Genomic DNA, 16883 nt, shown 5'->3' with positions numbered 1-16883 from the left:
CAGTTTATTTATGAAAGATCTATTTTAATGTTAATCTTCTTGAAATGTGTTATTTTAATAGTTCATTACTTCCCTTGTTCATTTATTTCCTTACTTCCTTTCCTCACTGGGGGTGTTTATTCCATTTTAGAGCCATTGGGCTTATAGCATCCAGCTTTTCCATCTAGATTTGTAGCTTAGCTAATAATAATAATAATAATAATAATAATAATAATAATAATAATAATAATAATAATAATAATAATAATGTTAAAATATTGCAATAAAAACAGGTAAAAATCCTGGGTATACTCGTACAGTATTGACGTAAATGAGTGATATTATGGCCACCAACACTTAAAAGATAATAACAAAGTAGGGTAAAAAATTACGGTCGCCTGTATTTTACTGAAATACGGCTGAGTGCAGTATATTTTTTTTACGGAGAATTTCTTATAAAAATTCCGCTTTTTTTAAGTGTACCGAAGAATACCTGAGCGTAAGTTACTTTAATTTCTGTTCAGCTGCAGGTATCATCGTGTAATTATTGGAGTCAGGAGAACATTATGGTAGAAATTATATGGTATACTCACCACAGCCAGTCACTCTCAAAGCATTTCCCTTCACTGGAGGATTTCAGAAATTTCCTGTTGCATGAGTCTTTTTTTTTTGTGCCTCTGAGAATCAATTACAGTACGTACATTATATGTGCAATTGAATATAGGAGTGGCCTGCACACCTCACTCCTAAGAAGTACACATTGTCACTCCTTTACCTCGTGGTGAGTCACCAAGCAGATAGATACTACCGTTGAGATACTACCGCTTGCGTGTTATGGGGTCCTTTGACTGGCCAGACAGTACTACATAGGACCCTTCTCTCTGGTTACGGTTGTTTCCCTTTGCCTACACGGACACCGAATAGTCTGGCCTATTCTTTACAGATTCTCCTCTGTCCCCATACACCTGACAACACTGACATTGCCAAACAATTCTTCTTCACCCAAGGGGTTAATTAATGTACTGTAATTGTTCAGTGGCTACTTTCCTCTTGGTAAGGGTAGAAGAGACTCTTCAGCTATGGTAAGCAGCTCTTCTAGGAGAAGGACACTCCAAAATCAAACCATTGTTCTCTAGTCTTGGGTAGTGCCATAGCCTCTGTACCATGGTCTTCCACTGTCTTGGGTTAGAGTTCTCTTGCTTGAGGGTACACTCGGGCACACTTCTATCTAGTTTCTCTTCCCCTTGTTTTGTTAAAGTTTTTATAGTTGTTATAGGAAATATTTATATTAATGTCATTACTATACTTAAAATATTTTACTTTTCTTTATTTCCTTTCCTCACTGGGCTATTTTCCCTGTTGGAGCCCTTGGGCTTATAGCATCCTGCTTTTCCAACCAGGGTTGTAGCTTAGCATTTAATAATAATAATAATAATAATAATAATAATAATAATAGGGTAGGAAGAGGTGGCCGAGGTGGTTGGCAAATTGAAGTAGAAAGGTTGAAGCTGGTGAGATAAAGTGTTTGCTAGGTGTAAGTGGTGTATTATTATTATTATTATTATTATTGTTTCTCCATTCATCATCTCCTAATTCAAGCTTCATAGACCTCAGCCATGTAGGCCTTGGTCTTCCAACTCTTCTAGTGCCTTGTGGAGCCTAGTTAAACGTTTGGTGAACTAATCTCTCTTAAGGAGTTCAAAAAGCATGCCCAAACCATCTCCATCTACAAGTTTTGATTTAAAAGCTCAAGATAGAGACAACTGGCGAAATCTAACCGAGTCCCTTTGTGTCAATAGGCGTAGGAGGTGATGATGATGATGATTATTATTATTATTATTATTATTATTAATATTATTATTATTATTATTCCAATCTAAGCTACAGCCATAGTTGGAAAAGCAGGATGCTATACGCCCAAGGGCTCCAACAGAAAAAAAAAAAAATAGTCCAGTGAGGAAGCGAAATAAGGAAAACAGATAGAATAGTGTGCCCAAGTGTATCCCCAGGCAAGAGAACTCTAACCCAAGACAGTGGAAGACCATGGTACAGAGGTTATGGCACTACCCAACACAAATATTGGGTTACATGAAAATTCTGATGGTAAATCATGCACTGAAATATTAGCTTTTCCAGAAAACCGCCACGTCCCACAATCACAGAACTATTTAGTTTTTAGCTGCACACATTTTTTTTTTTCATTATTATTATTTTAAAAAAATAACAAGACTACACAGTCCAGGCCCTTTTTTTGACATTTTGCTGAGTTTAGTTCAGCACAAATATCACTGAAGATGAGATTACATATCTTCCCTAAATAATAAAGAGAATGGTGTCTGGCTATATATATATATATATATATATATATATATATATATATATATATATATATATATATATGTATATATATATATATGAATATATATATATATATATATATATATATATATATATATATGAATATATATATATATATATATATATATATATATATATATATATATATATATATACATAGCCAACTATATCTACTTTATACATATATACACTATATATAGTATATATATATAATATATATATATATATATATATATATATATATATATAGACATAAATTTCTTTTTGGTCACGCTTAGCTCTCCCCGTCCTTTTGGTAAGGGAATAGGAGTAGTCATACCCTGGTGAGAGGGGACTGTGTGTGCGTGTGTATGCATATGTCTTAATATTCTTAGCCGTCGTTTTTGACGGGTCGCAGACTCTAGTAGCTGAATTAGGACACCAATACAGAAGGCTTCTTACTTTTAGGTCCGCTAAGCAGAGTTGCACTATATCACAGAGGCTCCTTATTTTTAGTTACGCTAAGCAAAGTTGCACTTTATCACAGGAGCTACTTACTTTTAGGTCCGCTAAGCAGAGTTGCACTATATCACACAGGCTCCTTACTTTTAGGTTCACTAAGCAAAGTTTCACTATATAATAGAGGCTCTATACTTTTACTTACGCTAAGCAAAGTTGCACTATATCAAAGAAGCTTCTTACTTTTAGGTGCGCTAAGCAAAGTTGCACGATATCACAGAAGCTCCTTACTTCTAGGTCTGCTAAGCAGAGTTGCACTATATCACATAGGCTCCTTACTTTTAGGTTCGCTAAGCAAAGTTCCATTATATCACAGAGGCTCCTTACTTTTAAGTCCGCTAAGCAAAGTTGAATTATACCACAGAGGCTCGTTACTTTTAGGTCCGCTAAGCAAAGTTGCACTATATCACAGAAGCTCCTTACTTTTAGGTCCAGTAAGCAAAGTTGCACTATATCACAGAGGATCCTTACTTTTAGGTCCACCAAGCAAAGTTGCACTATATCACAGAGGATCCTTACTTTTAGGTCCGCTAAGCAAAGTTGCACTATATCACAGAGGATCCTTACTTTTAGGTTTGCCAAGCAAAGTTGCACTATATCACAGAGGCTCCTTACTTTTACGTCCGCTAAGCAAAGTTGCACTATATCACAGAGGCTCCGTACTTTTAGGTCCGCTAAGCAAAGTTGCACTATATCACAGAAGCTCCTTACTAATAGGTCTGCTAAGAAAAGTTGCACTATATCACAGAGGCTCTATACTTTTAGGTCCACCAAGCAAAGTTACACTATCACATAGGCTCCCAACTTTTAGGTCGGCTAAGCATAGTTGCACTATATCACAGAAGCTCCTTACTAATAGGTCTGCTAAGAAAAGTTGCACTATATCACAGAGGCTCTATACTTTTAGGTCCACCAAGCAAAGTTACACTTTATCACATAGGCTCCCAACCTTAGGTCGGCTAAGCATAGTTGCACTATATCACAGAAGCTCCTTACTTTTAGGTCCACTAAGCAAAGTTACACTACTTCACAGAGGATCCTTACTTCTAGGTCCTCCAAGCAAAGTTGCACTATATGACAGAGGCTCCTTACTTTTAGGTCCGCTAAGCAAAGTTGCACTACACCACAGAAGCTCCTTACTTTTAGGTCCGCTAAGCAAAGTTGCACTATAAAACAGAGGCTCATTACTTTTAGGTCCACTAAGCAAAGTTGCACTATATCATAGAGGATCCTTACTTCTCGGTTTGCTAAGCAAAGTTGCACTATATCACAGAGTCATCTTACTTTTAGGTCTGCTAAGCAAAGTTGCACCATATCACAGAAGCTCCTTACTTCTAGGTCCGCTATGCAAAGTTCCACTATATCACAAAGGCTTCTTACTTTTAGGTCCACTAAGCAAAGTTCCACTATATCAAACAAGTGCTCTTTCATCATTCAGTTGTTGTTGTTCATTTGCATCGATGTATGGAGACTGATAATCTAAGCATAATTTTATTTTCATTGCAGACGTCGCCATCATGGACTGTACGGTCTGGGAACCAAAAGAGTTTCTGTGTGGGTGCAGTCAACGCACCGCTTCTAAAGTCATCGGATGGATGGGGATAGTAAGTAAACACTTCCATGTTTCTAGAAGGCTTCACTCTCAGTGGACCACAAACGCTGTATTTCTTTATATGTATTCCTTTATATGTATATATATATATATATATATATATATATATATATATATATATATATATATATATATATATATACTGTACATACACAAACACACACACACACACACACATATATATATATATATATATATATATATATATATATTTGTATATATAAACATACATACATACATACATATATATATATATATATATATATATATATATATATATATACATATATATATACACACCTTTACTATATCAACTCATATAGACATCAGATTCGTAAAAATTATATAGTACATAATGGTTAAAATTGCAATAGGAAATCGCAAACGCAGTATCTAAATTACTGAATTTGCAATCAATGAAATTTTCATTCTAATGTAATACGCATTCTGATGTAACTTTCATTCGAATGTAATTTGCCTTCAAATGTAATTTTCATTCGTGTAATTGACATTTGGATGTAATATTTATGCTAATGTCATTTGCATTCTAATGTAATTTTCATGCTAATGTTATTTGCATTCTGATGCTGTTTTCTATAGAAGGTAATTTTTACCCTAATGTTATTTGCATTCTAATGTAATTTTCATTCTAATGTAATTTGCATTCTAATGTAATTTGTATTCGGATGTAATTTCCGTTCAATTGTAATTTGCATTCTGATGTAATTTTCATTCTAATGTAATTTGCATTCTAATGTAATTTGCATTCTGATGTAATTTTTATTCTAATGTAATTTGCATTCTAATGTAACTTTTATTCTAGTTTAATTTTCATTCGAATGTAATTTTCATTCTAACATAATTAGCATTCTGATGTCATTTGCATTCTAATGTAATTTGCATTCATATGTAATTTCCAATCTAATGTAATTTCTATTTTGATGAAATTTTCAATTCTAACATAATTTGCATTCTGATGTATCCTTTATTCCAATATAATTTTCATAAGAATGTAATTTTCATTCTAATATAATTTGCATTCTAATGTCATTTGCATTGTAATGTAATTTGCATTCATATGTAATTTTATTTCTAATGTAATTTCTATTCTGATGAAATTTTCAATTCTAACATTATTTGCATTCTGATGTGCCCTTTATTCTAATATAATTTTCATTCTAACGTAATTTACAATCTAATATAATCTGCATTCTGATGTCATTTGCATTGTAATGTAATTTGCATTCATATGTAATTTTCATTCTAATGTAATTTCTATTCTGATGAAAATTTCAATTCTAACATGATTTGCAAGCTGATGTACCCTTTATGCTAATATAATTTTCATTCTAATATGATTTGCATTCTAATGTAATTTTCATTCTGCCCCGACAGGTCTTCTCCACTCTACACTTAATTGACACGTGTCTCTACACCTCCGTGCCATACAGAGAATACTACGATTTCTGCAATCAGCTGGGTGCCACGGATTCGCACGCATGCGCCAAAGGGTGTAAGTATAAGCCCCTCCCCTTGAGTATCTTGTGTTCATATCTTTCTTTTAATGAAATAAATGAAAATCACAAATGCTGTTGTTTTTGTATCATTAATGTACGTCTTAATATTCAGACAATATATTTTTCAATTGTAATTTTAAATTTTTTTATTTTTTTATGTAGTTTTGAGTGCTTTTAATTTTCAGTTGTAATTTTGGATGCATTTAATTTCAAGTTTTAAATTTGAATTCTTTTAATTTTCAGTTGTAGTTTTGAACAATTCCATTTTTCAGTTGTAGTTTTGAATTCTTTCATCTTTCAGTTGTAATTTAGAATACTTCCATTTTTCAGTTGTAATTTCGACTTTCTTACGATTAATTTTTTAATTAGATATTCATTTTTTTTATTAATTACTTTTACTTAATCAGTTTATATTTCTGCAGTCCATGTCTTCTTTGGGACCCAAAGTTTTAAAATATTCTTATAAACACAAACAATAAAGACTTCAAAAGGGCTCATTTGAGATAAATAAATATCCAGAAATTTGATTTTAAATTTACTTTGTAAAAATATATCGGAATTTCACTGTACCGTTTTCTGGACTGTCATCAGTGCACCTCATGCAGCGCACTGTAGGCATTCTCCCGAATGGCCTCCCGGGCCCAGGATCATTTAGCCCAAATATTATAAATCTATTCTATTTATTGAATGAATAAACGTACCTAGACAATATAAAAACTCCCAGGTAATTGAGAAAAAAAATATAATTTTCTAACTTCTAAATTTGAAACCTTTCTTTTTGTTGTGGTATGTAATTTCTTCAGCAAAATTACCATCTTGATCATATCTTGTCATAATGGAAGAAATTTCTTCAGCAGAATTACTATCTTGATCATACCTTGTCAGAATGGCAGTAATTTCTCGAGGAAAATTACTACCGTCATCATATCTTGTCAGAATGGCAGTAATTTCTCGAGGAAAATTACTTATCTTGATCATATCCTGTCATAATTTCAGTAATTTATTAAGAAAAAATAATACCTTGGTCATATATTGTCAGAATAGCAGTAACTTCTTAAGCAAAATGACTATCTTGATCATATTTTGTCAAAATGGCAGTAATTTCTAGAGGAAAACTATCTTCATCATATCTTGCCATAATGGCAGTAATTTCTCGAGGAAAACTACTATCTTCATCATATCTTGTCAGAATGGCAGTAATTTCTCGAAGAAAACTACTATCTTCATCATATCTTGTCAGAATGGCAGTAATTTCTCGAGGAAAATTACTTCCTTCATCATATCTTGTCAGAATGGCAGTAATTTCTCGAGGAAAATTACTTCCTTCATCATATCTTGTCAGAATGGCAGTAATTTATTGAGCAAAATTACTTATCTTGATCACATCCTGTCATAATTGCAGTAATGTATTCAGCAAAAATAATACCTTGGTCATATATTGTCAGAATAGCAGTAATTTCTTGAGCAAAATTGCTATCTTGATCATATTTTGTCAAAATGGCAGTAATTTCTCGAGGAAAACTACTATTTTCATCATATCTTGTCATAATGGCAGTAATTTCTTGAGCAAAATTACTATCTTCATCATATTTTGTCAGAATGGCAGTAATTTCTCGAGGAAAACTACTATTTTCATCATATCTTGTCAGAATGGCAGTAATTTATTGAGCAAAATTACTATCTTGATCATATCTTGCCATAATGAAAAAAAAAAAAAATCCTATTGAGCATGTTCTTCAAGCAAAAGCCTTCTCTTGAAAGTAGTTTCATTATGATTTTAGTATTTTGATGATTTTTTTTTTTATTTAGAAACGTAAAATTAAAACTTTTCTTTTTCAGTGATATCTGCCGGAGTCATCCTTGGCATTGTATCCATCGTGACGGCTATTGGAAGTGTCATGTTACTCTGGGGTGTCAAAAAGGTGAGAGAGAGAGAGAGAGAGAGAGAGAGAGAGAGAGAGAGAGAGAGAGAGAGAGAGAGAGAGAGAGAGAGAGAGAGAGAGAGAGCATTCAGCCTCAGTATGCTGGCTTCAAGAGTTGCATATTTCTTCGGCGTTTTAGTTTTTTATCTTTGTATTTTTGTTCATTACTATCTATCGTTTACGAAAAAGAAAGATCTTACTTATTAAAATCTCCAGTTACAACTTGTAGGTTGGCCATGGCACCAGCCACCCGTTGAGATACTACCGCTACAAAGTTATTGGGTCCTTTGAATGGCTAGATACTACTACAATGGATCCCTCTCTGGTTACAGTTCATTACTCCTTTGCCTACACATACACAGAATGGTCTGGCCTATTATCTACACATTCTTCTCTTTCCTCGGATATTTGACAACTCTAAGATAACCGAAAAATTGTTGTTCCCTCAAGGGGTTAATTACTGTACTTTAATTGTTCATTGGCTACTTTCCACCTTGGAAAGAGTAGAAGAGAGACTGTTAGCAATGGTAAGCAGCTCTTCTAGGAGAAAAAACACTCTAAAAGCAAACCATTGTTCTCGCGTCTTGGATAGTGCCATAGCCTCTGTAACGTGGTCTTCCACTGTCTTGGGTTAGAGTTCTCTTGCTTGATGGTACACTCGGGCACACTATTCTATTTTTACTTACTTCCTTTCCTCATTGGGCTATTTTTGCTGTTTGTTGGAGCCCTTTGGCTTATAGTATCCGGCTTTTCCAAGTAGCTTAGATAATAATAATAATAATAATAATAATAATAATAATAATACACTGTTCTTCAGTTCCATTTTATTTCAATTTATTATTTTTTCCTGAATTTGCCCAATTTTCAGTGTACCTTATAATCACCATCTTTCTTGTATTATTTCTTCCAGAAAGAGCCCGTTTTCGTCCTTGTGCATCTCGTGATCAAGGTTATTTCCATAGTCCTTGGTGGAACCTTCACATTGTGCCTCATGCTGTACCTCTTCTTCACCTCTTACGCCTACTGGAATTACCTCATAGGAGTCATTGGTTTCCTGGGATTGTATCTAGAGGTGTATTTCTTCCTCTGCGTAAGAGTTTATTACAAACAGGTAAGAATGTCAAGATTAAACCCGTCTGTTGAACATATTTCATAATCCTGTGAAACTGAGTATTGTTAAGTGTAGTTCAAGATCTGACTGACATTCAAACCATAATATTCCACTAATTTGCAAAATCTTTCCTTTCAGTTGAAATTCCCCATCAGGTACGAAAGGACTGGATACTTCGGGAAAAACCCCTTGACAGCTAATGAGTTCATTGGTGGGGAAAAATTTCCGCCAGAAGTTTAAGGACGTTTTAAGCTTACACTCAGGTTAGCTCCTACTGGCCTTTTACTGGACATCACACTATAATAGCCCTAAGGCTTTACCCTCGGCCTAGCTCCAACTGGCCTCTCATTGTACATTGCACAATAATAGCTGTAAGGCTTTACACTCGGCCTACCTCGTAACTGGCCTCTCATTGGACATCACACTATAATAGCCAGAAGGCTTTACACTCGGCCTAGCTCCAACTGGCCTTTCACTGGACATCACACTATAATAGCCCTAAGGTGTTACACTCGGCCTAGCTCCAACTGGCCTCTCATTGAACATCACACTATAATAGCCCTAAGACTTTACACTCGGCCTAGCTCTAACATACCTTTTACTGGACATTGCACTATAATAGCCCTAAGGCTTTACACTGGGCCTAGCTCCAACTGGCCTCTCATTAGACATTGCACAATAATAGCCCTAAGGCTTTTCACTCGGCCTAGCTCCAACATACCTTTCACTGGACATCGCACTCTGATAGCCCAAAGGCTTTACGCTTAGTATAGCTCCAACTGGCCTTTCACTAGACATCGTACTGTAATAGCCCTAAGGCTTTACACTCGGTCTAAGCTCCAACTGGCCTTTCATTGGACTTCGCTCTATAACAGCCCTTAGGCTTTACACTCGGTCTAAGCCCAAATTGGTCTTTCATTGGACTCTATTTATTTGTTCATCCATTACCTGAAGACTCACCAGGAGATCTGTCCTCAAGCGCTAGTCATCCACTGTCAAGAGTCAATCTGTCGATTAGTCTTGTTGCTGTTACTGTGAAGTGGCGTCAAAAAACTCAGATGATTTGGTAATGTTTTATATCATAAAGTAAAACTTCTGAAGAGGGATAATCCGTGTATTTTTTAACATCTTGGGCAGAGATCCTTTTGGATTATATTCTGTAGAAATTCTTTGCTTGTGGAATAAATTTAAAAATACAGTTCAGACTATGAATAACAAGCAAAAGCAGACAAAAATGTATAAAAACAAAATGGAAAAATAGCTACAGAAGAAGCATGTTTACTAACGAAAAATTATTTTGATTATATTCTTATCATTTAAAGATTAATATATATTTGAAACATCATTATTCCGTTTTTCATTTGACCAGATTCTTGTTCTTTCTACAGGGTTTAAAGGTTTCAAGGTCGCTCATGATTGGCAGAGGCAAGGGACACTGACATTGCCCTATCGAGCCGGACAATGCCATAGAGACTGATCATATATACATATGATCAATGCCCAAGCCCCTCTCCACTAAAGCTAGGACCAAGGAGGGCTAGGCAATGGCTTCTGGTGACTCAACAGATAAACCTATAAGCTCCCCCAAACACCCCCACCCTTAGCTCACTACTTTGATTTACTTGTTTGAGTTTTAAGCCTATTTCACCCCCCACCATGGTTATCTTTCGGATTTGATTGGATAAATGAGGATATGGGCTATATGAAATAAGCATTAGGGATAATCTTCTCACCAGCATTTATAGCAAGTGTTCAGTTTTTCTTAAAAGTTCATTTCTAAATGAACAGAAACTAGAAGACAAAGAGGCCCCACGTTCTGCAATATATGAGAAAACATTGAACATCTAAGCCAGCAAAAGAAAGATTCACAGCTAAACCTATCATGCGCTGAATATAAAAAAGTCCTATTAGTTTTTTATTTGTCCAGGTAATATAATCAAGATTTCTGCCTTATTGTTCTATCAATCTCTCTATGTATGTTCCAACGTTTACTGTACCATAAAAAATGTAAAGAAACCTTGGTCAATAAATCAGTCTTTTGAAGAAGTATAAAAAAACTAGTTAGGACTTAATCTTATATTTTCCATTTTCATTTTCCCTGTGGTTCTTTTGCAACCGAGCATCACATTTCCCTGTGATATTTAAGCATATATATATATATATATATATATATATATATATATATATATATATATATATATATATATATATATATATATATATTATCATTATTATCCAAGCTACAACCCTAGTTGGAAAAGCAAGATTCTATAAGCCCAGGGGCCCCAATAGGGAAAAATAGCCCAGTGAGGAAAGGAAATAAGGAAATAAATAAATGAAGAGAATAAATTAACAATAAATCATTCTAAAAAAGGCAACAACGTCAAAACAGATATGTCATATATAAACTATTAACAACGTCAAAAACAAATATGTCATATATAAACTATAAAAAGACTCATGTCAGCCTGGTCAACAAAAAAGCATTTGCTCCAACTTTGAACTTTTGAAGTTCTACTGATTCAACTACCCGATTAGGAAGATCATTCCACAACTTGGTAACAGCTGGAATAAAACTTCTAGAGTACTGCGTAGTATTGAGCCTCAGGATGGAGAAGGCCTGGCTATTAGAATTAACTGCTTGCCTAGTATTACGAACAGTATAGAATTGTCCAGGAAGATCTGAATGTAAAGGATGGTCAGAGTTATGAAAAATCTTATGCAACATGCATTATGAACTAATTGAACGACGGTGCCAGAGATTAATATCTAGATCAGGAATAAGAAATTTAATAGACCGTAAGTTTCTGTCCAACAAATTAAGATGAGAATCAGCAGCTGAAGACCAGACAGGAGAACAATACTCAAAACAAGGTAGAATGAAAGAATTAAAACACTTCTTCAGAATAGATTGATCACCGAAAATCTTAAAAGACTTTCTCAATAGGCCAATTTTTTGTGCAAATGAAGAAGACACAGACCTTAAATGTTTCTCAAAAGTAAATTTGCTGTCGAGAATCACACATAAAATTTTTAAAGTCATACAAATTTAAAGAAACATTATCAATACTGAGATCCGGATGTTGAGGAACCACCGTCCTTGACCTACTTACAATCATACTTTGAGTTTTGTTAGGATTCAACTTCATACCCCATAAATTGCACCATGCACTAATTTTAGCTAAATCTCTATTAAGGGATTCACCAACCCCAGATCTACATTCAGGGGATGTGTGTGTGTGCGCGTGCATTTGTGTATACAATTATAAGGGTGTAAGAATACTACCACCGTTTGTCCTCTGTGTCATAGAAAGCATCTAAATCTAAAAGGACAGCTGCCACCTTACATTTTGCTTTTTAACAAAAGGCTAGGCCCACTGCTAATACCTGTGACAACTGCTACTTTGCAGTTGGACTATTTAGTCAAAGGATAGACCCACTGTCTATAATTGGGGTTGATGACTGAAAGGGCATGCAATTGTAAAAACCAGCTGCCAAAGTATTGATAATGCCCAATGCTATTAGTAATGTGGATGCGGCTAGGGCGTCCCCAGTAACCAACGCGCATCAGGATCCCCTACCTGCGTGATGAATGGACGAGGGGTACTGCAGGGTTCATGAATTCAACCAAAGAAGCTAGTGACTGAATGGAAGTTCAGAAAACGTACTTGAAATGTGGGTATACTAAATGGAAGATTGAGTGAGATGGTGAATGTAATGGAGATTCTAAGGATATATATCCTGTGTATGCAGGGGATAAGATAGAAAAGGAAGGGAACTTGAGATAGGAAATGGGTATAATCTCTATTACAGTGGGTCACGAGAGGGAAGAAATGGAGTTGGGAATACTGGAAGGAAAAGTGGTAGAAGTAAAGAGAACAAATGATAGGCTTTTAAAGATTCCAATGATAACAAGGGATCAGATAGTAAAAATAATTTCAGCACATGCCCCTCGGATGGGTTGTGAAAAACAAGAAAAAAAATTGTTATATAGATAAAAGTTTGAAGTAGCTATTAGAACATTGAAAGAGAAGTTAATTATAGGAGTAGAAATGAATAGCAGAGTGGGGAAGGGATGGATTTGAGAAGGTACATGGAAGCCATGGGTTTGGAATTAGAGATGAAGATGGGGAGTAAATACTAGAGAAAGCTCAGAGTTTATAATTGGCAAGTATGAACATCTGGTTTCAAAATTAGATAAGCAACTGACAACCTATGAAAGTGGAGGAGGGAAAAGCCAAATAGATTACATCCTGGTTAGAGGAGTTGGCAAAAACAATATGATGAACTGTAAAGTGAGATTGGGGGAAGCATATGTTAAAGAACATAGACTAGTAGTGATGGATTTTAAAAGGAGAGGTAGAAAGCACAAGAAAGAGATCTAGAATTAAGGTTTTGGACTTTAAAGGAGAAAAGGATGAGGAATTTAGGAAGATTGTGAGAGACGATTGGAAAGGTTGAACTTAGAGAATGGACAGGGTAACAGAGCGGAAAATATCTGGGTGTGTATGGAAGAAATATGTGTAGGGGAAACATGAATTAGTAGGAAAAACCAGCGAAGGTGGTGGGACAGAATGGTGCACGAGTCGGTTAAAAGAAAATTGAAGGAATTTAAGGACTGAAAAGTAAGGGATGCACAAGGTGCAGAGGAACGGTACAGGGAAGTGGAAAGATTCTAGGAGCAAAGTAGGTGTAACTATTGTAAGAGCGGCAGGGCAATTGAATGAAAAGCTAAGGACAAGGGAAGGAGAAAAGGATATCTACATGATTTCAATCTTGAGGAAAAGACAAAGACAGAATTTGAGGCAACAGGGAGTTATCAAGAATAGAGATGGAAATATATTGCATAGGGATGAAGACATTAAAAGTAGATGGAAAGAATATTTTGAACAATTATTGAATACTGAAAATGAGAGAGAGGAACAGGGAGAAGCACCCGATCCATTAGAGATTCAAATCAAAATGGTCAAGATACTAGCTACAGAGGGGGAAGAATAGATGCTGGATTCATTAAGAGCAATATGGGAAGAGGAAATAATGCCTAAAGAGTGGGAGATGAAACTAATGGTATTCATACTTAAGCAGAAAGGTGATGTCATGTATTGTGGAAACTACAGGGGAATTAAACTATCAGAGCATGGTCTGAAAGTTTTTGAGAAGTTACTAGATAAGACATTGATAGAGATAGCGAAGATTGGGAAACACAGTATGGATTCATGAGGAGGAGAGGGACTGTAGATGCCATCTATATAGTAAGGCAGTTATAGGAAAAGAGCTAGAGAGGAAACCAGAAGCTCCTCTTTGTAGATCTAGAGAACGCTAATGATAGAATACCAAAAGAAGTGATGTTTTGATGCGTGAGGAAGAGGAAAACACTGGCGAAATTGGTTAGAATGGTAGAGATGGTGTACAAAAGAACAAGGACAAAGGTAATAACAACAACTCTTGGGGAAACCGAAAACTTTGAAGCTAGTGTTGGATTACACCAGGGGTCAGCATTAAGCCCGTTTTTATTTGTGGTGGACATGAATGTGTGAAGTGAAAGGATAAAAAATGAAGAGTTGTGGGAGTTCCTATATATAGATGATTTGGTGATTACTGCTGAAAATGAGGAAGACCTACAGAGAAGGATTGTACAGTGGCAGGAATTGAAAGAGGAGCAGGGGCTTTAGAATAAATGCATATAAGACTGAAGCTATGGTGAGTATTATGGAAGGTGAGGACAGGATAGCCATGCATGAAAGCAAAGGCTCAGTTATAAAACAGGTGGAGCAGTTTAGATACTTGGGATCTAATATATAACAAGAGAGAGGATGTGAGGCTGGAGTTGAGAATATGATAAAAGCAGCCTTGGGGAGGTGGAGGGAGGTAGCAGAAGTGATATATAATAAGAAAATGCCAATCAAGCTAGAAGTCAAGATCTATAGCACAGTAATAAGGCCAGTATTAATGTATGGATCGGAGACGTGGGCTCTAAGACGTAAAGAGGAAGCAAACGTTGAAAGATTGGAAAATGGTGAAATAAGAAGAATGTCAGGTATAGTAAAGATTACAGAGGTAAAAAGAGTGGAGTGACTGAGATGGTGTGGGCCCGTGTTATGGATGGATTGTGGGGAGGGAGTGAGGAGGGGTTGGGAGGAACCTGTTAGAGGGAGAAGATTGAGGACAATGCAGAGAATCAGATGGCGAGATAAGGTGAAGGATGATATGGAGAGAAGAGGTTTGGTGGAAGAGGATGCCTTTGATAGAAGGCATTGAAGAGGGTGCATCAAGCAACCAATCCCTTAATGTAGGGATAATGGTGAGATAGGTGTTATATATATATATATATATATATATATATATATATATATACATATATATATATATATATATATATATATATATATGTATGTGTGTGTGTGTATATATACCGTATATTCACTTTATCATCATATCAATTCACAAAAAGGGAGGTACGAAAGGCCTGAAAAATTACTGCCCAATAAGTTTACTCTCAGTGTCAGTGATATATAAAATATTCAAGACATCTAGATTGAATCAACCAAGAGAGCAGACAGGTTTTAGAGACGGGTCTTCAACAACTAACCATGTCCTTGTAATTAACCAGCTAATGGAAAAGTCAACAAAGTATGATATACCACAATACATAGCATTTATAGATTATGAGAAAGCATCTGATTCTATCAAAACTTCAGTAGTAATGAAAGCCCTTCAAAAGCAAGGAAGAGATGAATCTTATGTTAGAACACTTGGAGATATCTGTACGGATAGCACAGCAATCCCAAAAACTACATAAAGCTAGGGAGAAAATTTGGACAGTGTTTCCCCAGGAAATGAGACTAATATTAAAAGAAGGATAAGCATGGGATGGAGAGCATTTGGTAAACAAAATGAGATTATGAAACGTAAACTGCCATTTTCTCTAAAAAGAAAAGTATTTAAGGAGATGGTCCTACCAGTATTAACTTACTTATGCACAAGAAACTTGGAGCCTTACTAAAGCCTTAAAGCATAAGCTAGTTACAACACAAGGAGTTATAGAAAGAATAATGATGGGAATAACACCACAAAAAAAAAAAATAAATAAATAAAAAGCAACATGGATACGAGAGCAAACTAAAGTAGAGGATATTCTAACAACATTTAAGAACAATAAATGGACATGGGCAAGACATATAATGAGAATGGCGTATAACAGAATGGATCCTTAGAAATTGCAAATGAAGCAGGGGAAAGAAGAGAAGACGATGGATTGACAAGCTAAGAAAATTTGTTGGTATAGACTTGCATTGAAACACCATAAACAGACAGGATTGGATGGACATGGCTGAGGCCTTTATATTTCAAAGAACTAGTAATGGCTGATAATTATATATACATATACATATATATATGTATATATATACAGTATATATATATATATATATATATATATATATATATATATATATACATAATACCATATATATATATATATATATATATCACCATCATCCTCCTACGCCTATTGACGCAAATGGGCCTCCATATATATATATATATATATATATATATATATATATATATATATATATATATATATATATATATATATACTGTATATTCAAGACTGGAAATGTAATCAGGACAGCATTCAAAGGTATATACTTTTCTTAATATTTCTACATAATGAGTAGAGACAATACAAATCTGATAACAACTTTCAATGTGATTTATTCTTATGTATTTTTCTTCCTAACAGTTATCCCCCATTACAGGATCGGTTGCATGATTCGCTCTCTCCAATGCTTTCTATCATATCCTCTTCCACCTAACCTCTTGTATCCAAATGTATATTATTATTATTATTATTATATGCTAAGCTACAACCCTAGTTGGAAAAG

The 16883-nt window shown here is 35.0% G+C and overlaps 1 protein-coding gene across 1 annotated transcript in view; it reads left to right on the top strand.

Moving 5' to 3' along the window:
- LOC137622575 (uncharacterized) overlaps positions 1 to 11076 on the top strand; it is a 12754-nt gene extending 1678 nt beyond the window's left edge. Inside the window, exons 2-6 of the mRNA XM_068353183.1 lie at positions 4342 to 4439; positions 5843 to 5960; positions 7804 to 7886; positions 8797 to 8997; positions 9136 to 11076. Coding sequence (XP_068209284.1) covers positions 4353 to 4439; positions 5843 to 5960; positions 7804 to 7886; positions 8797 to 8997; positions 9136 to 9237 — 591 coding nt within the window. The 5' untranslated portion in view covers positions 4342 to 4352 and the 3' untranslated portion in view covers positions 9238 to 11076. The remainder of the gene's footprint in view (positions 1 to 4341; positions 4440 to 5842; positions 5961 to 7803; positions 7887 to 8796; positions 8998 to 9135) is intronic.
- The last annotated feature ends 5807 nt before the right edge of the window (positions 11077 to 16883 follow it).

This window comes from Palaemon carinicauda, chromosome 2 (assembly GCF_036898095.1).
Source record: "Palaemon carinicauda isolate YSFRI2023 chromosome 2, ASM3689809v2, whole genome shotgun sequence".
NCBI lineage: Eukaryota > Metazoa > Arthropoda > Malacostraca > Decapoda > Palaemonidae > Palaemon > Palaemon carinicauda.
The sequence above is the reverse complement of the archived record's forward strand: the minus strand, read 5'-3'. Positions and strand labels throughout refer to the sequence as shown.